Consider the following 27,984-nt stretch of genomic DNA (forward strand, 5'->3'; position numbering starts at 1 on the left):
TAAACCGGAGCACCTTCATCTTCCCATAAACCCTCAAACATAAAGTAGAACTCCTGGCTTTATACATTTCAACAGTAATTCAAAATTATGTTTTCTGAAAGAATGAGAGTGGTTCTGTCCTTGTACAAGGGCATGGTGGTGATTTTCAGAGAGCGCTTACTGTTGAGAAAACATCGGATATAACCGAATAAAATAAGTTTAAAATGAAAAAGATTTTTGAATGGTCATCAAAGATTAAATTTGGCCGTGTAGTCATGTAGTTACAAGCATAGATATAGACATACGTGGTTACAAGTATCTACCAGCAGGAGTTAACTATTCCTTTTGCACATGGCTGCTGTTGCTATGGTCACGGGGTTACACTTCCGTAAATAAACCTGCCTCACTTCTCTTAGGTAAAACTTCTCAGTTGCTGTGCTTTGTAAACTCGTTTTTAAGCATGAATTTGCCAGATAACGACGACCTCGAAAGGTTTTTGAGGGATGTTGACCAGATGAGTAAGTGCTGTTTGTTTACAAACCATATTCCCGCTGCGACGCTGCCGTTATAAGAAAATGTAATTATAAAACGTTGCGCTATCATTTTTATTTATTTATTTTTTATTTTTTTGAATGAACGTGGCGCACATATTTATCAATCATGAGATAAATGTAATTTGAGTTCGAAAAATGTGAATTTGTTCCTTTCTATTTGCAGGTGAGTTGGTAAAACAGTTAAATTCCAGCGATGTGTCGTGCCAAGAGAAAGCAATTGTAATGGCAGATCAATTCATCTCATCCCTGGAGCAGAAGGAGCCACGTAAAACCAAAATCAATAAGACTGTTATAAACAAAACCCCTTCATCTGATAATAGGCCACTGGTACAGTATTTACAGTCTGTATTAGAAATATAATATGAATGAATAAAACACACTTTTATAGCAATTTAAGTACATGTTAGAGTGTATGATTATCCTTAATAAATTAAGTGATTGTTACATGCTTTATATTAATGCCTAATCTTTCAAAAAGCGAGTAACAACTGTTTTCTTGTTTTCAGAACGTCCTGTATGAATCAAGTCAAAATCCAGGTAGGTTTGTGTATTGGAGTCTCTTATCTGTACTTGGTTCGGCAGTTGACAAGATGTCTCTGTCTCTGTTGAATAATTTGGTTTCGAGTATAAAACTTGAATGTCTGCCCTTGAAGTCTTGTAAATGATTCATAAGTCAATACAAACTAGCTCACCTTCATCTTCACTGCTTGTCTTTTTATTATAAATCTTGCAACGGTTTGTTGTACCCTTCGATTCATCAGAGAATTTCTTGAGGATATTAGAAAAAGATGCCGAGGAGAGAAGACAGAGAAGAAAGATGAAGGAAGAAAAAGCCAATGGTGGGTACTCTGAAGCCCGAGAGTGAAATGGGCAGTTTGTGTTTTCCGTTGTCAGTTTGCAACGTCTAGATTTGCTTTGTCCTCGTTTGACCCGCAGCGTTAAGGCAGCAGGGGAATGAGGCTTTCACTCAAGGTGACTATGAGACGGCTGTCAGGTTTTATACTGAAGGCTTGGACCAGCTGCGTGACATGCAGGCTCTCTACACAAACAGAGCACAGGTACTTCAACGTTTCACTTCAACGAGTTCTTGTACAATAAGCTGATAAGTCAGTATCATAACTGCTATTCCTGTGAGACTGTTCCTCTTGTGATTTTATTGTCTCTTACATTCATGTATTATGTAGGCCTTTATCAAGTTGGGGAGATATAAGGAGGCCATAAGTGACTGTGAGTGGGCTCTGAGGGTGAGTAAAACACTGGGAAAGAGGTCAGAGAAGTGCCCTCTCATTTTTCAGTGTCAGCCGAAGCAGAGAGTTTCTCATCCTACCTTGTCTGCTGAGAACAGCAGGCTACATAGTGCGGTATCTATTGAACTGGATAGTTGCGCAGCATTAGAAAATTGGGTTGAAGTTCCTTCCGAGCTGTGCCAAATAGTTTTTGCTTTTGGAAAACTTTTAGAAAGTTAAATAAGAGTTTATATATATATATATATATATATATATATATATATATATATATATATACAGTTGTGCTCAAAATAATAGCAGTCCAACATCACTAACCAGATCAATCACTGTTTTTGGTAGAAATTATATTTCTACATGGCAAATGTTTTACTAGTAGGTGTGGTAGAGTAATAGAAAACCAACAGACCCAACAGTCATGATTCTGTATAATTGAATCATTAATTGAAAAGGGTGTGTTCAAAATAATAGCAGTGTGGAGATTAATTAGAGAGGTAAATCATTCAGTGAAAAAACTGGTGTCAAACAAGTGGCCCTTATTTAAGGACGAAGGAAGCAAATGTTGTACTGTGCATTTCTCTCTGAAAATCTGAGTAAAATGGGTCGTTCCAGACATTGTTCAAAAGAATAGCGTACTTTGATTAAAAAGTTAATTAGAGAGGGGAAAACATATAAAGAAGTGCAGAAAATGATATGCTGCTCAGCTAAAATGACATCAAATGCTTTAAAATGGCAACCAAAACCAGAAAGATGTGGAAGAAAATGGAAAACTACCATTTGAATGGATCGAAGAATAGCCAAAATGGCAAAGACTCAGTCAATGATCAGATCCAGGTTGATCAAAGAAAGTCTAAAGTTACCTGTGAGTACTGTAACAATTACGCCTGTGTGAAGCCAAGCTATCGGCAAGAAGCCCCTGCAAAGTCCCATTGTTGAGAAAATGAGGAGGTTACAATTTGCCAAAGAACACATTGACTGGCCTAAAGAGAAATGGCACAATAATTTGTGGACTGATGAAGCAAGATTGCTCTTTTTGGGTCTAGGGACCACAGACAGTTTGTCAGATGACCCCCAAACACTGAATTCAAGCCACAGTAGTACACTGTGAAGACAGTGAAGCATGGTGGTGCAAGCATCATGATATGGGCATGTTTCTCATACTACGTGTTGGGCCTATTTATCGCATTCCAGGGATCATGGATCAGTTTGAGTACATTAAAATACTTAAAGAGGTTATGTTGCCTTATGCCGAAGAGGAAATGCCCTCGGCAACAAGACAACGACCCCAAACACACCAGTAAGCAAGCAGCATCTTGGTTCCAGACATACAAGATTAACGTTATGGAGTGGCCGGCCCAATCTCCAGACCTTAATCCAATAGAAAACTTGTAGGGTGACATCAAAAATGCTGTTTCTGAGGCAAAACCAAGAAATGCAGAGGAATTGTGGTATGTAGTGCAGTCATCCTGGGTTGGAATACCTGTTCATGGGTGCCAGACTCTATGCAACACAGATGTGAAGCAGTTCACAGAAACCGTGGCTAATACAACTAAATGTTAATTCAGTCATTCACAAGAAAGCTAAATCTTCAAGCAGTTTTCACTTTATACAGTAAATGTTTGACTTTGTAAAGAAAAATGCAGACACTGCTATTTTTTTGAACAGCTTAATATTCCTTTTATTTCACTTTCTGTAAAGTAATAACAAATTTACTAAATTTTTCTTCATGTTTTAATTTAGAATAGAATGTGCAATGTTCCCAATGCATTTGTGTGTTATTATAAGGATTTTGAGCTTTACTCGCTTTTATAAACACTGCTATTATTTTGAACACAGCTCTGTGTGTATATATATATATATATATATATATATATATATACATCCCTATGGTTTAAAGGAAAATCCAACATATTGTCTGTTGGGTCAGTGACAAATAACAGTGTCTAGGATAATAAAAAATAAAAGGAAAAATCTTTAAAAAATCTAGTTTAAACTGCCAGTGTAGTGCTGTGTTCTTAATGTAATCTTTGCATTCATGTTTCATATGCTTTAAAAAAAAAATGTATACCATTTTATTTTATATAGAAATTTTACATTTGAGGACTCGTGAGTGGATACATCTGGATCATTATTTAGAAAAATATATTTAAATATAATTTAAAAAGTTAATAAATAAAAAACATGAATTTTTATATTTTTTGGATGATTGCACACATGACAAACAGAATTAACTTTACAATAAAAAGCTCAAATTATTTGATATTTTGAGACTTATTGACCTTAACACAGTCATGATGGTCTTCTTGATATCATTTCCTGTTTTATATTTTTCCCGTTTGTTTCTGCATGTTGGTCACACTATATGACTGTGATATGGAAGACCAAAGTTATTCAAATGTAATATTTTAAGTACGAAAATACTTCACTGCTTAATATTTTTTCTATTAAATAATAAAGAAATTATTTTTTCCAAGTTTCCTAATAGGTTTTCTTTTCACGTATTTCATCCTTTTATATACAGTAGGATGAATTTTTATGCCCCCTAAAAGATATCCAAATGAGTTTTAATTGAGATATTAAAAATGTTTTAATATGTAAAAGTTGTAATAAATTGGGTAAAGTAATAGTTTGCCCAATAAAGTAATTGATTGGGACAAAATAAATCACCTTACAGATTCTAGTGTATTATGTTTATTGTATCATTTTCAAGTGGCTAATGAATATATAAAACTTTCATTCACAGTGCAATGAGAAGTGTATTAAAGCGTATGTACACATGGGAAAATCTCACCTAGCACTCAAGGATTTCAAACAGGTAAGTATCGTTCAATAGAAGTCCTTCTGTCCTTTCAAGTGTAAATCTGGATTACACTTACATTTCTCAATTTATCTGACCTCTCTCCTTTCATCCTGCTGCTTTTGCTGCACTTTCAGTCCAGGATTTGCTATCGAAAAATTTTGGAGATGGAGCCACAGCGTGAGACCATGGTCAAAGGTATGATCCAAAAATGCTGTGAGGATCTGACGCAAGGGAAGGCAAGGTCAATATACTTTAGATCCATGCTTTAGCACCAGAGTAGGATTGGCATAGCTATTATTTTAGCATCCACGCTGTCTGGATATGTACCTTTTAGTCAAGCATTTCTCAGAATAAACTGAATTCACTTGTAGTTTTTACACAAGTCTCTTTCACACGTTCCCTCTTTCTCGTCACATGCTTACACCAGCAGTTTTTAGAACATTAGTTGCTCATTTAAATTGATTTTGAACTTTTCAAGAGGAATAATGGCATTATGGATTCCCATTCTATGCATTTTAATAGAATATTTCCACATGAATTTGCAAAAAAGAAATAATGTTGGTGAAGCAGTCACATTACTTTGCATTACAATAGCTTATCTGAGACAAGTGGATTTGGAAGAGAAGGCATCTCTCCAGGAAAAGACCGCTTGGGAAGAGCTACAGGAGGGAACGGAGCAGGCCATGGCAGTACCAGAGCTGCTGAAGAAGCTCGACAGACCCAATGAGATCAATCTTTACTACTGTGGTGGATTGGAGCTGCTCTCACAGGCTATTAAAGACTGTAAGTTCACATGATTAATTCAGAGTCCTTTGTTTTTTTAATCGGATGTTGTTGATTTTTCTTATTTATTTCCTTAATTGTCACTGAACTCCAGCGGTTTTTGTAGGATGAACAAATGTTTACGCCAGTGTTGAACCTCAGATTTGTGTGAAATATGCCTTCGGTTTACCCAGTGTTGTTCCAGCAACCAGGGCGATATTTCTTGCACTCAAGATCGATAAGGAGAGGAGAGGAGTGAGGAATTTTGTGCAGAGGGCTCATTGATTCTGCTCTGCGGTTCATTTGCAGTTCATGATGAGGAAACTAATCCTCATGATCAGCCACAGAGGACAGACACAGTCCTATCACAAGCACAAGCTCAAGACTTTTAGACTTTATTTGTGAACGCGTGCATTACCTTTCAGTTTGTGTTTGCTCAATTCTGATCCTGTGTCAGATCAGCGCAGATTGTGATAAAATATACTATATATAAGGGAGAACCAGGGCTTGTTACCACACGTCAGAACAGGGGTAAAGTGAATATTTTTTTAAATTCACTTTACCCTAGTGAATGTCTCTCAGGGTGAGTTTATGTTTGAAACTCAATTTCTGTATAAGCACAAACCTTAAAGTTCTGCCTACAGCGAAATTGTAAAAGTATATTTATTATGAAATCAAATGTAAAAGGTCGCACAAAATATTAAACTGTTGTGTAGTAATAAATTGTATGCATTTATAAAATTTAATTCAATTCAATTCAATTTCAACTTAAATCTATTATGTAATTGGCTCTTGTCTTAATGTACACTAGTGTTCAAAAATTTGGGTTTGTAAGATTTTTATGTTTATGACAGAAGCCTCTTCTGCTCACTAAGGCTGCATTTATTTTTTTGAAATATTATTAGAAATTAAAATTCTGTTTTCTAATTTTAATATATTTTCAAATCTAATTTATTCCTGTGATGGCAAAGCTGAATTTTCCATTCTTCAGTGTCACATGATCCTTCAGAATTCATTCTAATATGCTGATTTGGTGCAAGAAACAGTTCTTTTTTTTTATCAATGTTGAAAACAGTTGTACTTTATATTTTTGTGGAAACCTTGATACATAGTTTTCAGGATTCTTTGATAAATAGAAAGTTCAGAAGAACATTATTTATTTTAAAAAGTAAACTATTGTAAGATTATAAATATTTGCTGTCACTTTTGTCACTCAGAATGTTTGACTAGTAATGTTTATACAGAAATGTGATGATATTGCGTTCACTTGTTTACACAAAAGATATTACAAAAATTATTTTGATATTTTACTTTTACTTTTTTCTAACTAGAAACCAAAAAAACCTTTTCTAGGGAAAGCACATTTATTTAATATGACTTTTGACTCAAACCTTCCAGCTATTGGGATATTGGATATTGTGTGACAACTAGCCCCGGTCTCTCCTTTACAGGCACCATGTTTGTGTTTATACTGTACTTCAAATTGATATACAGGTACCTTCGTATCAAAGTAACTTTATAAAAACAACATGCTAAATCAAACTTTTAACTTTGAATTTTGACTTCCTACTTTATATACTGCAATCCTTTCCGGCAGATATCCTCTATTAAAAACTGTTTAAAGTTTCAGAAGTATTTTATAAGGGTAAAATATGGGCCTGCACATTGTGCAGCATAATCTTGAAAGCACTCCAAGACAGAAAGCTTTTTTTTTTGCCAATGTTTTGTTCAGGTAAGATACCTGAATAGCTCTTTGTAAACTAATTTCTAGTATTTCCACAGAATGAACACTGCCTTTGTGTAGATAAGGCAGCGCTCTCTTATTCTTGATGAGCTTTTGTTTATTCTCCTTGCACTCTCTTTTGCCCTTGAACGGAGCGTATTGTGTGTCTGAGTCTGGCTACTGTGATTTAGCGTTGATATATGGCTCTCACTACACACCTACCAACACTGACCTTATCTGGTGTCCCTCACAGGTACTGGGCAGACATTATTCAGATTGAACAATGGCTTCAGTATCATTAATGGCAATAACACTGTAAGAAGGTAAGGTTGCTAATGAAGTGAACCTGACAGTTTGTGGTCAGAATGTACTTTGCACATTTGAAAATGGCTGATGTGGTGTAAAGGTCTCTAGAAGTTGGGTTTAATTTTAATTGTATGAGAAGATCTTACTGTAGTATCATAAAGTGTGCATGCATAATCCACGTATGATTGATGGCATCTTCAGCTTTCTCTGCTCTTATTGGTTGTCTTGTTCCAACCAAATATGCTATTAAAATTAATTTACTAATTTGAATGCATTTGACCAACAGATGTGTAATCTGGCTGTATGATCATGTCATGTATTGGAATTTACCTTTCCACCACCAGAATGAAATTGAAAGGGTTTATCTGTGCTTGACAATGATTGATTGGTTTGTTTGGGAGATTCGCTTTGTTTGTTTCATGCAGTTTGCACACATGTGGTCTCTCATCTTTAAAACATGTCTGTTGAAAGGGATAGTTCATTCTGTCATTTACACCACCTCATGTCATTCCAAACCGAATCTGTGTTATTTTAGTATTATTTAAGTTATTAATATTTGAACTTTGTTTTCAATTTTTAATTTAATTTTAGTTTGTTTTAGTCATTTTGTTTTAGAGTTTTTGTCTTTTTTTTATGAGTTTTTTTCAGTTTATTGAAATTTTATTACAGGTATTTTCCAAGGTTTTTTAATTTTCTAAAAGATTTTCTCAGTTTTTTAAGTTTTAATTTAATTTTTATTTGGTAACACTTTAAGATATCCTTGTTACATGTACTTACTTTTATAATAACAATAAATTTTGCATAATTACGTGCAAGTAACCCTAAACCAAAACCTAATCCTAACCCTAACTATATATTAAGTATAATTTTGTTAATTAATATTACTCAGTACTTAAATGTATAATTACATTGTAACAAGGACACCTTAAAATAAAGTGTAACCTTTTATTTTAGCTTTATTTCAATTAACAAAAACTATTTTGAATAGTTATAGTTAACAATAACAACACTATTTCTCCAATGGAACAGTTTTTGAAGAATATGCCTGTTGCTCTTTTTCATGCATTTACATTGAATGAGGAATGGAGCTTTCAAGCTTTAAAAAGGATGCAAAAGCAGATTATTCTGTTTTTGGCTAAATTATCGCTTTAACATTTTATCTACAGTGCATGACTGAAATGTATTTACTGTATCTCAGTTTTTCCTCTTTTGTATTTAGCTGTCTCTCACAGAATTCAAAAGATCCATATGCGGTTGACCTATGTATGTCTGTCGTCAAATTATGGAGGACAGTTTGCAGTGGAAATGGTAAGATGAAATGCAGCGAGCATATGATTCTTATTAAGAGACCTTGAAAATGAAAGAAGCAATTGCTGAGGAAAAAGTCTCAGTCCCATTTGCACATTTCTTTTTTATACTTTCAGACTGTCTCTGTTTGGAAAACTTTAAATGTATTGACACCACTTAATCTGGTTCTGCTTTTCCCTGCTTCTTTTAAAGTAATGAGCATTCGTGAAATTGTCTAAATCCAAGTCGATATCAATTTATCCTGTTCTTGCCTGCTAGCAGTGAAATTGTTATTGCCACCCACATTAAAAGTCTCTTTAGTAAGTAGTTTGTGCCCTTCAGTTATAATCTCATTAACTGGTCAACTAAATCTGCATTCGTCTTTATTAAACCTTCTCCATAATTGTGTTCCTCCCAGAGCAGAACCAGCAGCTGTTGATGGAGTGTCTCGGTACTAGACAACACATGGTCCAGCTGTTGGCATCACCGGTACGTGAAATACAGAGGGAAAGCCTGGAATTGCTCGGCATGTACTCACAAACTCAACACGGAAGAGACGTGCTCATAGACAACCTGAATTTAACCCAGTATGTATTTTTTGTGCCATATTGAATGCATTGCATTGTAGTTTACAAAAGTGCAGTGAATTAATTATTTACAGTATAACACACGAGGAGCCATTTAGACAGGACTAATCGTGTGAAACGAAATAGATTCAATTAAATATAGATCTATAGACAAATTAAATATAGATAGATTAAATATTTAATTTATTCTATATGTTTAATAAATAATTATCTATATTGCTTTTATAATATTTACTAATATTTATTTGAATCCACTTTGATGTCAAATATTTCTCAACTTCCTGTGCTGTTTATAAAGCAGAGCAGATTTAAGCGTGGTGTTCCTATGATATCTGCGAGTCATCTCATTAGCTAGCGTGCAGACGACCTCCTACTGTTGTAGCATGTTTTATTAAAGTCCTTTTAATGAGCCTATAATGAATGCGATCTGTCCCCTTTAGAATGGCAGAGAACCTGATGAGCTGTGTTTGCCGGGATACTAGCTCTGCATTGGTGCTTACAGTTCTGGAGAACTTGGCTGCAGAAAATAAGTATGCACAATCAATATATTTGCCCTTACCATATACCATGCCCTGTTTTCATGTGAAGTCGGTGAATGCCTGAAACAGAGACAGTGAAACTGCCCCTTTTTATGTAATCTTGGGCACGACCCACCCGAGAGTCCATTAGATTCCCATACATCATAGTCGCACGTATTAAATCGAGACATATTCAAATTCATTCAGCTCAACAGCCCAGGTCCCTTGAGAATGCAAAGTGAACACATTTAAGACAAAACAATCCATCACATTCACAAATCCCTCCATTTATCTCTGTGAAAGCGATCTGCCTCTCGCCGTTTTTAGTCATTCACCACCTTACAGATAGAATAAGGTGCTCCCGGTGACCAGGAGACGGAATTAAACAGCCACTTCATGCACAGAGGGAAATGAGAATGGCGTAACAGTTTGATAGATAGTCAATGAAAAGTGTTCAGTGAATTCAAACTGCTCTCTTGTTTCTAGATAAGGATGATTAGGCATATTGGTCTTGTCTTGTGTTTTACGCTGGGCGTCAGCAACGTGAGATTTGAAACCATCGTTCTGCTTGGATCAGCGCCCACCACATTATGACGCCTTTTTATCTTTTGCTCCTCTGGCTCTTTGTGCATTACTGCGCGAGGGTTATCTGAGGATTTAAGTCTGTTGAGCTTTTTTAGTTAGTAGTTAGTGTCTTTATTTAATAATTTGTTGTTGTTGTCTGTCTTTTTCAGATTTAAGATTCAGTCAAGGGAGAACTTCACAGCAGTGTTTGCCCTTCCTCTTGAACATCTGCTGGTGATGTATTATGAAACATCATTCATAGTCATCCTCTTAATATTTATAATAATCTAAACTACAATAGCGTATAATATTCTCATCAATAATACTTTGTTGTCTGAATTCTCAGACATTTTCGGATTGTACCTGGCTACCATTATCAGTCACAACTAGAAGATACTGTATGACAATAAATAACTTATAGGACTTGTACTTTACTTTGTGTATCTTTAGGACTAAGACCCCACATGCTAAGGAGTCTGTTTAATTTTGATTTGATTATTTTACTATACTGCATGATAGAAAAAGACCCCAGTCTTCAAAGAACGCAAATATGTTGCTGCATTTCAGTGCAACATAGATTACAGTCCATGTGGACACCCAATTAAATCAAATGATTAGTAATTGTATTTATCATATTAATACTAGTATCATGAGAGCTGTTTCTTATTATGTCTTATCATGAATGGTAACAGACAAAAACTTTCTTCAGTATTTTCTATATTTATAATTAGAATTCATAATTATTAAAATACTAATTACATAATTAGCTTTACATCATTAACTTTCACTAACATTTATAAGATTGGGGTTGGTAAAATTTGACAAATATTTCTGCATATACAGTATGATATATGATTTGCTGCTCAAGAAACATTTCTTATTACTATCAGTGTTAAAATCAGTTGTGCTGCTTTATTTTTCAGGATTCTTTGATGAATATAAAGTTCAAATGAACAGCATTTATTTGAAATAGAAATTTTGTAACATTAGTCTTTACTGCCACTTTTGATAAATATAAAGCATCTTTTTATGAATAACATTATATGAATTTCTTTCAAAAACAAACAAAAATATCATCTTGACCCAGACTTTTGTATGGTAGTTTACTGTATATAATTAAAATCGTCAACTTTTCAGCTAATACTGCTTTTCCTATGCGCTTGTAGTCAAATATCATGACGGCTGACCACAAGACACTGGCTTCTGTGATTTCTGTAATCGGGACCATGGCTTTAGATGATGTCATCAGTAAAAAGCTAGCAGGACGTAACGAATTTTGGAGATGCTCTCTCCAAGCAATGGTAAGCTTGGAGATGATAACCCTTTACATCACAACCGAGCTCCCAAATACTCTGTCCTTGAGCATTGCTGAATTATGTATGATGTCTTGCACTCTGAATTTTGATTCCGAGGGTTTGTTTCTAAGCTCCTTGTGCTATCTTGTTGCATGAGCTGTGAAACAGCCATTTCCCACAGACGCTAAAACTGCAAAAGGACATGAATTTAATTTCTGGCACTGTCAAGATAAAGCTCTGTTTTTGTTGCAGGAGCAGTGCGTCGGCTGTGAATGTAGAAGTGTCCTCTATCCCCTCCTGGGTTTGATGATCAACTTAGCCTCAAATCCCTCTCAAGTTGTCCAGGTAAAGCAGGAAGTTTAATACAGTGGGCTCTGGGCCAGCCCTCATCGGAAACATCAAGCATTTTTGTAGCCAAAGGGCCTTGGATAGGCAGAATGTTCAGTTAGCGCCTTTCCTCTCCATATGTTGCAATCATGTCTGAAACACCAAAGGAAAATTGGAGAGAATTTTTTTTGGCTCTCTTTTAACATACAGGAGCACGCTGTTCTGGCCAGCAGCAGGTGCTTGGACCTGCTGAGCGATTCCTCTGGAGGCGTCATCACAGTGAGTTGAATTCGTTTTAGCAAGGCGAAGGCAAGCTTTAACCCAACCCCTGATGACTGGAGCCAGAACGTTTGAACTGAAGATTTCTGCACATTAATTATTGAAATGTTCATCCTGCAGGATGTGGGTTGTTGTGGAGCCCGGCATATTAGCATCTCTAGAGCATCTCTACAAAACATTTACACATATGGCTTCTACGGAATCAAAAATGGAAGTTCAGAGTTTAAATATATGGATGTCCTTAGATGGCTAACATCCCCAAGAGAAGGATTTTGCATGCACGGAAGTATTTACATAATGATTACCGTGGCAGCCACAGGCCCTAGCCTGGGGACTATTTTCTCTGACTATGTAAATCAGGTTCCAGGTTGTTTGCTTGGGTTTTGCTGCCTTGGCGCTTCATGTCTTTCCAGGCAGGCTGTTAGGCAGAGTACAATTAAGGTGAAGGAACTTTGTCTTTGTCTCCGTTTATATATAATGGAACTGACTGTTTCCACCTCGTGGTGGACTTTTAGTGCTTGTGATACAGCTTGAACTGCAGTTTTGACAACCCGCCACAAAATACTTTGGAGTTACAGCCTAATCCTTTTGAAATGTCCTATCCATCCTGTTGTGGGATCAAACATGTTATCTTGTTTTGTTTGGGCTTCAGAGAGCTGCAGGTTTGCTGAGCGTTCTGCTCCCGATGTCTTCTGATGCCACTCAAGAAGTTGTGCGGAATGGAATAGTGAAGAAGTTGCTGAAGATTCTGAAGGTAGAGCTTATATCAGGTTTTAGAATTCAGTATAGTGTCTGTTAAGGAAAGAAAGTCAAATTAAATTAGATAAAAGATACTAAAGATTGTAGAGATTATGCAATTTGCACTACAGAAAAGCACATCTTAGCCCAGCATGGGAAGTTTTTTGTGTGAGAAAGTTCAACCTTGCTGACACATTACACCGTGTCCTAACTACACGCGACGTGACAAGATTCCAGCGACAAGCAATTTGAGGAGCGTCTCAAGATCCAGGGTGCGTGGTTGGATCTAGATCCAACTCTTCCCACCTTTCATATACTTACTGTGCGTTCACACCAGTCGCGACTTGCACGAATAAATCGCGCTATTCGCGCGTAGTTGGACGCTTGAACATTTTGAGTTTACTCGCTTCATTCGCGTGTGAAATTCACTTCACAACAGATGCGAATTCGCGTCAGGGAGGGGCTTCTGCCAGGCGGCTCCAGTCTCATTACACTATACCACAACACTGGTCTTATAAATAGCCACATAATAGCCTGATCATACCAAACCAATCCTGTATCAAATATAATGTATAAAACATAATTGCAATACATATTTTAATATTCATTTATTTATTTCTAAACATTGTTTAAAATTTCAGGCTTTACAGGGTAAAGAGTTTAACTTTGGGGGCCGCCACAATCGCACATTTTTGTATTTTGTTGACCAGGTGTGTTGGTTTTTCTCAGCAGAGTATTGCGGTTGCAATCGTAGAGATTTAACTGAAATGTGCTTGTGTGTCTGTCCTTCTGTCCTGTCAGGTAGGAGGAGAGATGAGCTCCAGATACTCCATTAAAGCCCTGACAGTCTGTACTGCCTCAATCCCACAGGCCTGTGAGGAGCTGGTTAAGCTTGACAAACGTGAGTTCTGAGGGTCAGGGAGGCAGAGGATTGGATTCAATAACGTGTCTTAAGTTCTGTGGCTTTACGGTGACTTTGTGTATGTGTGTGTGCGTTACCCACATTTATTCATTCAGGGCTGCGCACTTTGAGAAAACTCCTGGGTGGTATTGACAAGTTGGTGGTGGGGAACGCAGCTTTGTGTATGGGCCATTGCTTAGAAGTGGATGGAGCTGCTGGTGGCCTCCTAGGCACAGACTGTGTGCAGTTGCTGTTACACCACGCTTCTGGAGATGCCAAAAGAGCAGCCGTTCGACAGAATGCAGCCATTACTCTTGGGAAGCTGTGCAAAATAGAGCCCAGGTATAATTAAGTCTGACTTGCCTCTTTAAGTCACCTGTATTATATTGATTAACATTCATGCTGATGTACTTATACACAGCAGTGATACTCTGGGAAACATGAAGGTGAAAAGTTAATGCCTCCTTATAATTAACCTTAACAAAAATGCATAATGAATTAAAACCCCTCAGATCTCCAGTTTTTGATTTGATTCAGATATTAGCGTGTTTGTTTGTTGCATTTGAAATTCGTTTATATTCTCATCTCATTTTAGGGTTGTTAACGAGAACTTTTACAGATGTGAGAGTCTCTTTAATTATTTACCGATTGGGCCTTTATACATTCATTGACCTAGAGAACTATTGAGTTTTTTTCCCTTCATCTTTAATTTATGAAGCGTCCACAAGCTCAGGTCTGTGAAAAAGTAGCAGCTCTGTTAAGTGTTCTTGAGGCGTCTTATTTTCCCAGTCAGCATCAAACAAGGACAATCCAACAAAGAGGAGTCAAAATCTTACAGCATTCAACTTTGATGAGCTTTCAACTTTTTAGAGGTAACTCTGCTCAGAGCATGAGTTTTACAGTGAGATTTCACACCTCTGAGATCAGAGTGCAGCCTAAAAAAGACATTTTAAACAGAAAACAGTGGAAGGTGCAGACACTGCCAAAAATATTACACATAACCGATGAACCTACTTTATATGCAGAGCAAACTGGCTGACGTTTTCATGTCCTTGTTTGCATTTCATATTCTTAGCTCTGGTTTTATATTTGACTGTTTAGAGTTCATTGTGTGGTCAAAATGAGAAAGAACCTAATTCTGTTGGTTTGATATATATCTGTTTTGATTTTTTCAGGCACATGGAGAAACTCAGGGAGCTCCATGGTTTAGAAATCCTTCACTCCTGTGTGAGATTGATCACGTGAGCCACTACCACTCATTCGGTTCCTCAATAAATGACCCCATAACTCAGGACACGCATGCAAACACACACACACACACACACACACACACACACACACACACACACACACACATAGAGATGAATGCCGTTCTTTGCTTCACAGCTTAAGATGCTCATCTTAAGTGAGGCCACAAATTACTGTCATGCCTTAAGGCCTATCTTGATTATGCAGCTGTTTCCTGTGTTCGTTTTAATTAGAGAGAATTCACATTGACATGTGACTCAGTTATCTGCTGTTGTAGAGAACATGTTGCCCTGGGACGATATTCGAAACGTTTCAATTTCCTTTCATCTCAAATGACTCGCTTGGGGAGTGTGTTGCCTTGATTACATTTTGCTCTGTTTGTTGATAAATGGATTAATATTAGCTTTCATGTGTTTAATAAAAAAAGATTAATAAAACTGCATTTGAAGATAATTATGGTTAAAGCCTGCTCATCTTTGCAGACTTGATAGCTTTAGAAAGCATTTGATGATGTAATAAGAAAAATAAATATTGTTACAATTCAAAAGGGTTATAAGATCTAAAGATCTGCTTTAGAGTCTGACAGTGTACTCCAGGGTTTGGGACAGGATTTCACAAACAGACTGCAATATGGAACCTGAACACTTCAGCTTTGTCCCAGAACATGTATAAAGGGATAGGATAAGGGTAGTTCACATAAAATGAAAATTCTGTCTTTGTGAACTCAACCTTGTGTGTTCCAAATCTGTATGACTTTCTTTCTTCTGTGGAATAGTAAAGATCTTCACTGTAGAATGTAAACCATACACGTTTGGAATGACATGCGGGTGAGTAAATGATGGGAAAAGCTCATTTTTCGCTGAACTATTCCTTTAATTAAACCACCCTGTAGTGGTAGCTGTAGCTGTAGTGTGTCAGTAGGTTTCCAAACATTGATTTTGCCATTAATTGTAATAATCCAGTGAGATTTTTGTTTGCACAAGGAGTCTGACAACAGCCAGTGCTCCACACAGAGATCTGATCTGATCATCATCTGTCTGGAATGACATGAAGAAACAGAACAAACTGAGACAGACTAAATCCAGAAGAACTGTGGCAATGTCTCCTGTGGCAATGTCTCCTTGAACCTTTATTTAATTGACTAAATTACAAAGAAAAAATTCCAATGTTTTCACTGGGCAACTTAATTTTATTTTGTAAATACAATATAAACAAATTTTGATTTTGATGGCTACAGCACAATCCAAAAAAGTTGGGACAGAGGCATGTTTACCACTGTGTTTCCTTTTAATTACACATTTTAATCATCTGGGAATTAAGGATGATGGTTTTCAAAGTTTTACAAGCAACATTTTTGCCCAGTCTCGCTTGATACAAGACTTCAGCTGCTCAACAGTAGACAGATGGCCAGTCAGTCACATCCACATGTGTCTGTAAAACCATGCTGTAGTAGCACATGCAGAATGAGACCTGGCATTGTCTTGATCTAATACCCATGGATTCTCATGAAAGATGTCATCTTCATGTCAGTGGTACCTTTACACATATGCAAGTCACCCATGCCGTTTGCACTGATGCTCCCTCAAACCATAACAGACGTTTGCTTTTGCACCTCTTACTGATTGATGTCTGGATGGCCCTTTCGTCTTTGGAACTGGCAATTTGATTTGTTTTTCCCAAAAACTAGCCGAAATGTGGACTCATCTGACCACAGCACACATTTTCACTGTCTTTTGGACAGTCTAAGATGAGCTCGGGCCCAGAGAACTCACTGACATCTCTGACTAGAATTGATGGCAGATTTCTCTTTGAGTAACAGACATTCAAGTTGCATTTCTTGATGCAGCTGCCGACTGTGTTAAGTGACAACAGTTTTCCATAGTACTCCTGAGCCCATGTGGCTATATTTCACACAGCAGCATGATGTTTCTCATGCAATGCCATCTGAGGGCTCAGAAGTCAGAACATTTCACTTTCATTATGCCTCTGTCCCAACTTTTGTGGAGTGTGTTGCATCCATCATAAATTAAAGATCGTTTATATTTACAAAACACATTTAGGTTGGTCAGTTTTTGCTGTTTACAGAGCCAAGTGACAGGTGTGACTTCTCAAGACACCTATTTCACAATTTCAGTGATATCTGTCATGTAGTAGGGAAAATGTAAAGAATCACTTACAGTGCCTTTGATATCATATTTGTACATTTTACATTTATTCACTTATCCAAAGCAATTTACTGATTAAGACAACAAGATGATTCATCATAAAGAGCATGAGAAGTGCTAACAATACAAAGTTTCAAACATTGTCTAGAGTAGTACTTTCTAGAACAGGAAGTGTTGAAATAAATAGTGAAACCATATAAGACTTTTTTTTAAGAGTCAGCAGGATACGGTCAAGTGCTCACAGAAGAGATGAGTTTTTAGCCATATAAACTACATTCATATATTCTTATATTAAAGACAGAACCAGGCCCCCAGAGACATTTGTCTTTGAACTTTCCAGCAAGTGAACAGTGAGGCAGATAAATAAAATTTCTGCCCAACTGCAGATCTTGGCACACATATACGTTATTTACCATGAGTGGATTAGACTAAGCTTTAATCTTTCTGGCGAAGGAAATGTGTAAACTCACCTGAAGATGAATTGACATGAAAACTACAAGCTCTCTACCCTGTATTTAAGCTTTATCTGAATCTGTTTAATAATGGATGACTCGAATACTACCTTATCATAGCAGCTCACACAGGCTGAGGCGCGCATGAAAAATTATACGCAGTCAAACGCGATGAGGGTGATGAGGGATTCTACTGACGCAGAAATCCGTTTTATTTTTCTCAGCTTGCTTTTGTTCACGTGTCAGTAATCTAATCTACTTATAAATGACTAGAGAGCAAGGTAAAGCTCACAGTAGGCTCCTGCAGAGAGTGTAGTGTGAGCTCTGTTGGATAGTATCCTGTGTAGTGCATCTCAACAGAACTTCATTATGGTGTTATGTATGTGTAGCTTAAAAGAAACCAAAAGAGAAGATTAAGTATGGGGATTGGTTTCATATTTTTCATTTTCGGACTCACAGGTATGTACACTAAGTTTTTCCTCCGTAACTACCGACAGCACAATTAAGTGATTTTATTGCTAGCAGCAAATATCATAAGAAATGATTGATTAAAGATATTAAAGTTTATAAACTATAGTTGTAATATTAATGGTTGTAATTATTATGGTTGTATGAATTTGTTTTAATAAAAAAAATACAATAATTATATATGGTAAGAATATTATTAATTGAATATTTAATGTGTTAATATATAATAGTGTTATTAAATTAACATATTAATTAAATATATATAATACTACATATATTATAGAATTATAATTGTTAATTATTTCAAATTGTATTTTATTAAGTAATTAAATTACAATTTAAATTAGAATTAATTTGTTAAATAATTAAATTCAATTTAAAATGATATAAAATAATATAATTATTTCTGTATATAATTCTACATAATGTAATTTATATTTTATATAGAATTTTTGTTGATGTTCTCACATAATGAAAAAGTATATATATATATTTTAATTTTGAGATACATTACACCCACCAATGAACTTTTAAACAGTATTTACATTTAATATATTATAATTATATATTTTTATTATAATACATTAAATATATTTAATTGTGATATAAGAGCAGTATTGATTAGATGTAGGGTAAATGTTTCAAATAATTTTGTTTTACAGTGGGCCCATCTTTATATGTGCAATTCTGTATTTCTAAATTTTCTGTTCAGTGGTAGCAACTTACTCACAGATTTCTTAATTTCCCACACTCTCAAAATAAATAAATAAATAAAATACTAGGGCGATACACTTTTTTCTTTTTTGCTTACCCCTAAAAGCATATTAGTACCTTTTGAAAGGGTGCTTCCCCAGTGATAGAACTGAGACACAGTACAAAGAGTACTGAATTATGTATTAGGGCAAATGTTGCAACTTGCTTATCTGTATTATGTTACGGAATAATCCTTATGCATGCAATATTTTTTACTTCAATATATTTTGTATATTCAGTTGTAAAATTTTAATGGCTCTCGAACTGTTTATACTATAGGTATTTATGTGTATTTTATGAGGCATCTCACAAGCAAAATTGCAACACTGCTTTTTTCAGTGAGTGCTAAGGAGGACCTGCAAGGCTTTCAGTCCCTACAAACCGAGAGTGCAACCTTCATAACAACTATGCCATCAGAAGAGCAAAACAGCTCCAGTGACAACGGTGGAAAAGTTTCCACTGAAAGCCCTGCTCGCCTGACTATGGTTGTAATCGCCTCTCCAGGGACAGATTTGTTCCATACGCCACATGAGAGGCAGCACTCAAGTACAGTAAATGCAACCACAACCACTGATAAAGACGCAATTACCTCAAATGGGCCGAGCTTTGTCTTAGCTTATGATACAGGTTCACGTTCCACGGGTGAGGACGGTACGGCAGCGAAGCCATTTCAGTCTGACGGAGACCTCTCATTGATCTCCAATGATGAGGAGAGGCTTCATCCCTCAGCTGAGGCTGAATTTAAGTCAATGATGAATGACACCATGATGCTTGCTGCTCATCTGTCCAGAGGCAGGGAAAAGATCTCTGCTTTTTTTCACGCTTCGCTGGAAAGCAAGAATCAAAGAGTCTTGGAGTCTATTACTCCTTCGCCCGCAAATGGCATTCCCATGGTATCGGCCACTGATCCAGCAGTAATTGATAACCTTGGGGAGTCAAACGAGAGCGTGGAAAGATGGGTCGAAAACAAGACTGAAAATTGGACTCTGGAGTCGTTTGGAGCTGATGACCCTCTGAATCATACTGAAGAGTTTTCTTTGAATAAGAACCATTCAACCATTATGCATTTTACACTCTTGCAGGGTACGGGGATTTTAACCACTGAGCATGGTCAAAATCCAAGAAATGGATCTGAGCATGAGCCAAAAGAACAGAAGAATCTGCTTTCACCAAGTTCACTCATCCTTGATACTCCATTACAAGTGAAATCAACCAGCCAAGTAATAGTTAATAAAATGGCAGAAAGCAGCAAAAATCCCAGCACCAATGGACCAAAACCCTTCGGGGTGTCACTAAAGCAACCAGACTCAATGTTTTTATTCTCCGCTTCAAAGCTGACCCCTGCAAAGAATCCAGACACAACCACGCTGAATTATTTTTCAAACATGGTAACAGCTGCTGGCAAAATGCACGTGACAAAACAATTTGTGGCCTCGCGGTTGATATCTGACTCCGTGCATAGAATTGTCTCAGTGAGGGATGGACTAGAAAGCAAATCAATTTTTCACACCGAATCAAGTAAAGAGCGTCAAATTAAACAAACGCTCCAAACCTCACCAACAAGTTTCCTTCATCGTCTGAATAAAAGTGACCTTTCTTTGCCCACTCAAAACTTTTCATCTTTACTCAAAACGTCCCATCTTTGTACCAAAGGAGCCAGAACATCTAATATCTCTGTGATGGAGAAACGTAACAGAATGGATAATTTTCCAGTTCGGCTGAGTGAATTGATGGCCTTTAGTACTGCCTCATTAACCAACGCTGAGGAAGCAACTACAGCGAGTGATAAGCGAATGTTCATGAAACAGACTCAAAGTTCACTTGCTGCTCCCCGAACCTTTTCACCTCAAGAAGATGCTTCAAAACAGCTCTATCAGTTTGACGAATTATCTACAGCGGCGCCTCCTCCACCTCTGACAAAGCTTAAGAATGTGTTTAATGTCTTCAAAGTGAACGATCATCAGCCTCGACAGCCTCTAAATCATTTTCCCTCAGAGAGATTAAAGCCTTTTGTATCGGTTCAAGCTCCTGAATCGATTCCACCTTCGTTTACATATGCAACTGTGAGGAGATTCGCAAATATGGAAGACTTTACTAAACTTGACTCTACGAACCAAAACCAAAAATCCCCATCTGACATAACCGAGAGGCCAAACATGATCTCAAACAGATTAACAAGACACGAAATGGTAAACACAACCACAATAAACAAAAACATATCACATTTTAGCATTCCCCCAACACATCAGACTCCTAACAGCTACATATCCACAACAAAGTCCTTCATTACAATAACTATGTTTTTAAAACCCCGGGAGTCTTTTGCCAACATCTCCCTGTTTTCTCATGCTGTTCCACAAAAGAAGTCCTTTCTGCTACCAACAACTTTCGCAAAGTCACAAAATACAGTGACAACAGATGCCAGAGTTTTGTCCATCTCTAAGAAACGTAATAGTGAGTATGCCTTTTTAAATCACTCAATGAAAACTGGAAACACTGGTTTGCCATTAGACAACAGACAACTTATTAAAAACCCAAGAGGGAATGTGACGCTTTTTTTGGGCAGCTACACAGTTAGCAGTATCCCATCAGTCCAGCAGCTCGTTGAAGCTCACCCTGGAGACAAATTCCTCACAGAAACACCGCAATCACAATCTGGACTTCAGATTGAGTCATACTTAAAGAAGAGAGATGGCACAGTTGAACCAACAACTCTGAAACACCATAATCAGAGCAGTCATTCCGTTGCTGGCATGAATCAAACCTCGTTCACGTCAAATTCGCACAGGATTGTTTCAAGTCCAATTCACACTACTGTTTCCCCTGTTGCTCTCTCAAATACAGAGTTTGAACAACATTTGACCTTCTCTGCTTTGCCGTCAGTATCTATTGAGCAGACAATGACGCAGATAAATGGACTTGACAACCACAAAGATTCACTTCAAGTATTTGTCAATTTATCAGATGTTAAAGAGCATCCTAAGAACATGACATCCAGCCCAGTTTCTGGCTTCAGTAGGCACACAACAGCTGCAGCACAACCAGAAGGGGCCTTGAACACGTCACCCCTTGAATCATTCACTCGAACAACTTCACCAACTTTCCCTTTGGATCTTATTCATATGCAGAATGTGTTGCATAAAGAGCATATGACCTTAGCTGAAAACCAGACTGAATTTTTCTCAACAGTAAATGAGCATTCGCGAACAACACAGTCAAACTTTCCTTCTGACGAAATGTCCAGTTCAGACACAACAGATGATGTACAAAAACACCTTGGGCGGACTGTGCTGTCTGCTGTTACTGGGGAAAAGTTTTCTCCTATTGTCCACACGGATTTGAGTTTCTCAAGTACAGAGACACAATCGCTCCCCAAAGGTTCATTACAGTCTAGGGAAGGGAGTGAAGATATTTCACATGGCACCACTCCATTTGCTGAAAGTGACTCAGGGGTATCTGCTGAGTTCATGTCAGACCTGCCAGTGATAAACAGGAAGAGGAGGATTATAGCACCCGATTCCCTCAGTGGGTAATGACACACAACTCTTAAATCACTTTTAATGTGGGAAACAAACTGTTTTATTAGCATTTGTGTAGTGCTAGATCAATCAGCAGCATAGGATAGATAGATGTTTTTGAGCAGATGTTTTTGTGGTGTTTATTTTAATATTTTATCTCCTAATATGCTGTATTATTTTTGTTCCATTACTGTAACTTTATTTTTTGTAAAAATGCATATACACAATTGAAACTAAAACTGTAATTAAAAACAAAAACAAAACAAGAAAATCTGAAACTGTCTGATGTACTAATTGTAATTGAAAAACAAAACATTTATAAAAATTGCACTAATTTCATTTCAGTTTAGTGATATCAATAAAGAAGTATGTCTGCTGTTGTTGTGGATGGAATGTTACTTTACTGAATAAACTTTATCTCCACAAGTACAGATGCAATCTATAGAGATGCCAGCATGGTGATAAACTGTAGTCAACATGATTAATTTTCACAGCACTCAATTGGATTTTGACCGTCTGATTGTCTTCTTCCAGTCTCGCGCAAATCTCAGATGATATCTGCGGCACTGGCAACTACACAGCAGAGATGAGTCTGAACTTGGAGAGAGATATCATGCCCGGAGATCTCATCCCTGCCCTCGGAAACCTACGCGTCGTCATCAGCCTCAAAACAAATAACAGCCAGGTGAACCTAGAGATAAAATCCTGCTGCCTCTCGCCCACCGTCAGACTTGATGAATTTAACACCACCTGCTGCATTTTTTCCAGGTAATGTGCACCTCTCAGGTTATTTTAGATTAACTGAAATCACATGGCGCCCTTGAACCAGGCCACATTTCACATTATGGTACCAAATCAGCTACATGGTCAGAGCATGGCTGGATTATACGGATCCCGTCTCCCATATTTTTATGTGGAAGTTTAATACATCAGCATTAGTTCCTGTTTGTATGACTCAGCTACGTTTTAACTGGTCACCTTATCACAGGGGAACAGCATTATAATGATTGGCTAAGAAACATTCCCTCAAACTGTTTAACTTGAGAAAGCTATAAATATCCTGGGCAAAGCATGTCCCTATATCGAGCTGTTAGAGCAGTACAGTAAACTGCTGATGTCTGTGTCCCTGCTAGTGTGTGAAGTATTCACTTTCTGTGAGTCTCTCGGCTCTGTTGCCAATAGCACATTGCCAAAATATCCAGAGACAGCACAATGTGTACTTTCAGTAAATTTATTTACTAAACCTTTTATCAAAATGAACATCTATGAGGTAAATTCTTTCAAAATTCAGTCATTTGGAAGTACAGCAGTGTGCTCTTGTTTAACATTTTCAATAAGGAGTGACATGGGAGGTCTTGTTTCATCAAATAAAATTGATTGGAGAACATCGAAAGCTGCAGATAAAAGTTCAGAGGAAGGAAGTCAGTGCTTTCCTTTTTTGCATACTCCTGTACTATTCTATGCCATTTATAGGATAATATAAGTAGTATCTTTGAATTTTAGATTAGATACTTATTTAATTTTATTTAACCTAGTGAAAAATAATATACTATTTTGATTGGCCCAATTGACAGGTAGCCTGCAGATCCGCATAAATGTGTCAGACCGATGGAAATGTAAAGACAGTTACGCAATATAACAAAAAAAAAAAGCTACACTAAATATGTTCCTTATTGTATTAGTGTAGTTGTTTTTAAGCTGTGTAAAAATGTGTTTTAAAAAAATGAACGGTTACACTTTATATTAGGTGGCCTTAATTACTATGTACTTACATCAAAAAGTAAGTACAATGTACTTATTGTGTTCATATTGTATTGCAAAACACTACTGCTGCTATTGAGGTGGGATACGGGTAAGGTTAGGGACAGGTTTGGTGGTCTGGGTAGGTTTAAGGGTGGGTTAAGGTGTAAGGGATGGGTCAAAGAAGATTTTAAGCCCTTTTTATTTAATGAATCACATGCTTGGCTGAGTTGTTCACAAAAACATCAACAAGATGAATTTAGAAAGCAGACAGAGTTATGCAGACATTAATAAATGGTAATGTACAAACATATGCTATATGCTGTATGATAGTATAGTATAAGATAAATTATGTTAAATGATGTTCAAATAACCCATAAACTGTATCCGTCTCACGTTGGACTAAATCAAACCACTGCTCTTGTTGTTATTATAATTACAAAACCATCAGATATTTGCATATAGCACTCCATCCACAGGATTTAATTGTCACGCTTTTCAGCACCAAACGTTTCACCTCTGTTTGCATCACCCGGCGAGTTCATTATTTTAGTTTTGTTCGCACTATCAGAGCTAATGCGTCTCTTTGATGTGAACTCCCTCAGGCTGCCTATAGACCCTCATGGCATTAGACTGCTTCCTAGCGTCCTGTCAAAGAGGGCCAGCTTCACCATCAGTCTCTTCCAGATGATCAATTATTCCACCGCTTACCTGCACTGTGACCTGAGCGTGTGTTTGAGGAACCATTCTGAGTGTGAGAGGGTGAGTATGAAGCCGGCCCACAGATGAAAACATGGGGATCATTTATCACTGTTGAAGAGGTCTCAATATTTCTCCTGAAAGATTTTCCACTTTTCATTACTCTCCCTGTTTTGATGACAGCGTCTGCAGTTTCTAAATAAATGATCTTCCCCTGCTTGTTACTCTGTCACTGCAAGAGAGAAAGTGAAGTGGTCGGCAATTCGTAGGCTAACAGAATAACTCGTCGAGCCTGTAAACAAGTTTAAAGTATGCAGAAGTTCAGGGGATTTATTTTGGCCCCGTATAATGGCTTGATTTCAGGATGATGACATTATTGGTTATCCATTTCTCATCTCAGCAGTGCGTTCAGAGTCGAAATGCGCATCTCGGAGAGGAAGCAGGGGCCATCTTCAGCAGCGCGGGAAACCGCATTTCTTTCGGCCCTGTTTTGAAAGAAGCAGACAATTCATCATTCTCTGAAACAGCAGGTAACTTATTACCAAGTTGTTCTGGTGGGGTAGTAAAACAAACTAATGGGAAAATATTTCAGCTGAACTGTCGGTCTGATTTGGATTGTTAATGCCGTACAGATGACACTGAAGCCGTGGTGGTGATTATCAGCTCAGTGGCCGGCTGTTTGCTGGCGTGTTTGGCTCTCTTTCTTGTCTGGATGGCAAACAGACGTTGTCTGCAAAGGTCTGCCTACTGCTGGTCCAGGGCCCTTTGTGAATGCTAACAGAACAGAGCTCACTGCAAACCAGCCCAACCGGACTGAAATCTGCATTGAGCATTCAATCATTATCTGACAGGTTTTGAATTGCTTATCATTATGTTTAGTTAGCTGCACTGGGAAGCTGATGAAACTATTAACATTGTTAAAAGAGGCCCAATGTGCTCTTGAATGTGCGATTATTCTATCATAGTGCCATGCTTTGAATATTACAATAGAGATGTAAAAAATGCAAGCCAGTCAGCCATTTCATTGTGAACACATATACATGCTAAGTAAATGTGTAAATAATGTAAACAGATAGCCGTGTAAAGGGATAATTCATACAACAGCTTGCCGTCATGTCGTTCCAAAACCTTTCTTTCCTCTTCGTAAAGGTGCAGTCAGATTTACAAAATTTTCACCTGCAAAATGCAATCATTTCTGTGAATTTCGTGAGAAGGCAAAAGTTTTCGCAGTGGGTTCAAGTTGATCACACAGACTCTCTAATTGAAAATTGCCACACTAGTGATAATTTACTGTGATTGTAGACTACACTTTTTTTATGCACTTGTCAATTTTAAGATTTTGGTATTTCTCAAATATATATCTCAAAAGTATTTTTTCAGACTAATGGAAGGAAAACATCCCAAATACACTTTAAGTGCTTCTTTTATAGCACTTTATCTATTTGTGTTTGTAGATTTCAGTCACAATTCATATCTTTAAAGGCTGTTTTCTCAAAATGTGTGTTTTTTTTTTCAAAATCTCCACTTCAGTATCACTTACATACACCATATTTTACAGTTTTATTTCTATCTATATTCTTTAGGTTTTTACAGAGGTTTGTTGTATAATTTGCCTGGTTTTACACAACATTTTATTCCCCCCAAAAATAAAAAAATTCAATAAAAAGAGATATCCAAACAAAATGAAGCAAGTATTTTGAACCGGGCTTCATCCAATGTAAAGATTTTTGTTGTAGAATGTATGCAGTTAGCGCATATTTAATTAGATAGCACCTCATTTGCATACTTAAACATAACATTTAAAAAAACATGTAATACAAAAAATGTTTGTAATTCCTAATGTAATCAATCAACTGGGTAAGTACAAAAGACACAAAAGAAAAACAAAAGACATTTTGAAGAATAATTGTGAAAGTTAATAGAGTCCAAAACAAGATTCATTGTATGAAAAAAAAAAAAAAAAGAACAATAAGACATTTCTCAAAATATCCTCTTTGGTGTTCCAAAGAAGAACAAAAGTAATTCAGGTTTGGAGCAACATGAGGGTTAATAAACAATGACAGAATTTTCATTCTTAGGTTTTGGGTTGCTCATCCTAACATTCCCTATAGTTTCTTTGCTGCTTTGAGATTTACCATTCTTTAATGTAGGACGAACTGATGTCAAAGATATACTGTACATGAATGCAAAGATATACATGAATGCTTCCCTTTATGTATCGCTACCCCGGCGCTCTCGGAGATTAGACATGTTGTTCAGCTACTTATTAGGTTTCACATTATGTGTTTCCCTTTCAAATAATCGCCGTTGGAGGGAAAAAATAAGCAATTAAGTAGTAACAAGCACACTGCTTTTGAGATGCATCTCTTTGTAAATCCCACCGCCAGGCTGGGACAACCTAGGGGCACAGCAGATTTACTGGCTTGTCACTTAATAAAAAACATAATGGCTTCTTGTAATTGAAAGTACAATCAAAATGGGCCCAACGGGAAATGAAGCGAATATGTCACAGAACTGAAAAGAAACAAACTAAGATATTAAATCTTTGAAAGTAGAGAAATAGACCATTAGAAACACTTGTGGTTGCTTGTTACATAATTACTCCTTCAGTAGTTAAGGTAATTAGCTTATTGATTCCGTTATCTTATGTGGTAAAAGGTCATTTACAACCCTTTCAATTGCTTTGCGCACTACACACTGAAAATTACTGCCACCTTCAGCACATCATTACAAAGCAGAACATTATGACACCTGACTGTGAATCTGGTTTTTGCATCAATATACAGTGAGGAAAATAAGTATTTGAACACCCTGCTATTTTGCAAGTTCTCCCACTTAGAAATCATGGAGGGGTTTGAAATTGTCATCGTAGGTGCATGTCCACTGTGAGAGACATAATCTAAAAAAAAATCCAGAAATCACAATGTATGATTTTTAACTATTTATTTGTATGATACAGCTGCAAATAAGTATTTGAACACCTGAGAAAATCAATGTTAATATTTGGTACAGTAGCCTTTGTTTGCAATTACAGAGGTCAAACGTTTCCTGTAGTTTTTCACCAGGTTTGCACACAC

The 27,984-nt window shown here is 36.9% G+C and overlaps 1 protein-coding gene across 6 annotated transcripts; it reads left to right on the forward strand.

Moving 5' to 3' along the window:
- Positions 1–344: 344 nt before the first annotated feature.
- Positions 345–27,712, forward strand: LOC131554407 (tetratricopeptide repeat protein 12-like). 6 transcript variants are annotated; one of them, XM_058799804.1, is made up of 25 exons: positions 345–497; positions 697–860; positions 1,040–1,070; positions 1,295–1,372; positions 1,470–1,591; positions 1,718–1,777; positions 4,521–4,592; positions 4,712–4,772; positions 5,172–5,360; positions 7,316–7,385; positions 8,588–8,676; positions 9,074–9,242; positions 9,683–9,772; positions 10,495–10,558; positions 11,491–11,625; positions 11,872–11,964; positions 12,157–12,225; positions 12,878–12,979; positions 13,765–13,864; positions 13,981–14,206; positions 15,040–15,105; positions 23,003–23,236; positions 24,814–24,970; positions 25,308–25,437; positions 25,540–27,712. In XM_058799804.1, exons 1-25 carry the CDS (start codon positions 440–442, stop codon positions 25,683–25,685), a joined length of 2,775 nt encoding a protein of 924 aa, XP_058655787.1. In that variant the 5' UTR covers positions 345–439; the 3' UTR covers positions 25,686–27,712. The 6 variants fall into 6 exon arrangements, with proteins under 6 accessions (XP_058655787.1, XP_058655788.1, XP_058655784.1 ...); XM_058799805.1 differs by lacking the exons at positions 23,003–23,236; positions 24,814–24,970; positions 25,308–25,437; positions 25,540–27,712 and adding an exon at positions 19,290–19,431; XM_058799801.1 differs by lacking the exons at positions 345–497; positions 697–860; positions 1,040–1,070; ... (16 more) ...; positions 13,981–14,206; positions 15,040–15,105 and adding exons at positions 15,109–15,939; positions 16,096–18,188; positions 19,290–22,479.
- Positions 27,713–27,984: the final 272 nt, after the last annotated feature.

Source organism: Onychostoma macrolepis, chromosome 15 (genome assembly GCF_012432095.1).
Source record: "Onychostoma macrolepis isolate SWU-2019 chromosome 15, ASM1243209v1, whole genome shotgun sequence".
Lineage (NCBI taxonomy): Eukaryota > Metazoa > Chordata > Actinopteri > Cypriniformes > Cyprinidae > Onychostoma > Onychostoma macrolepis.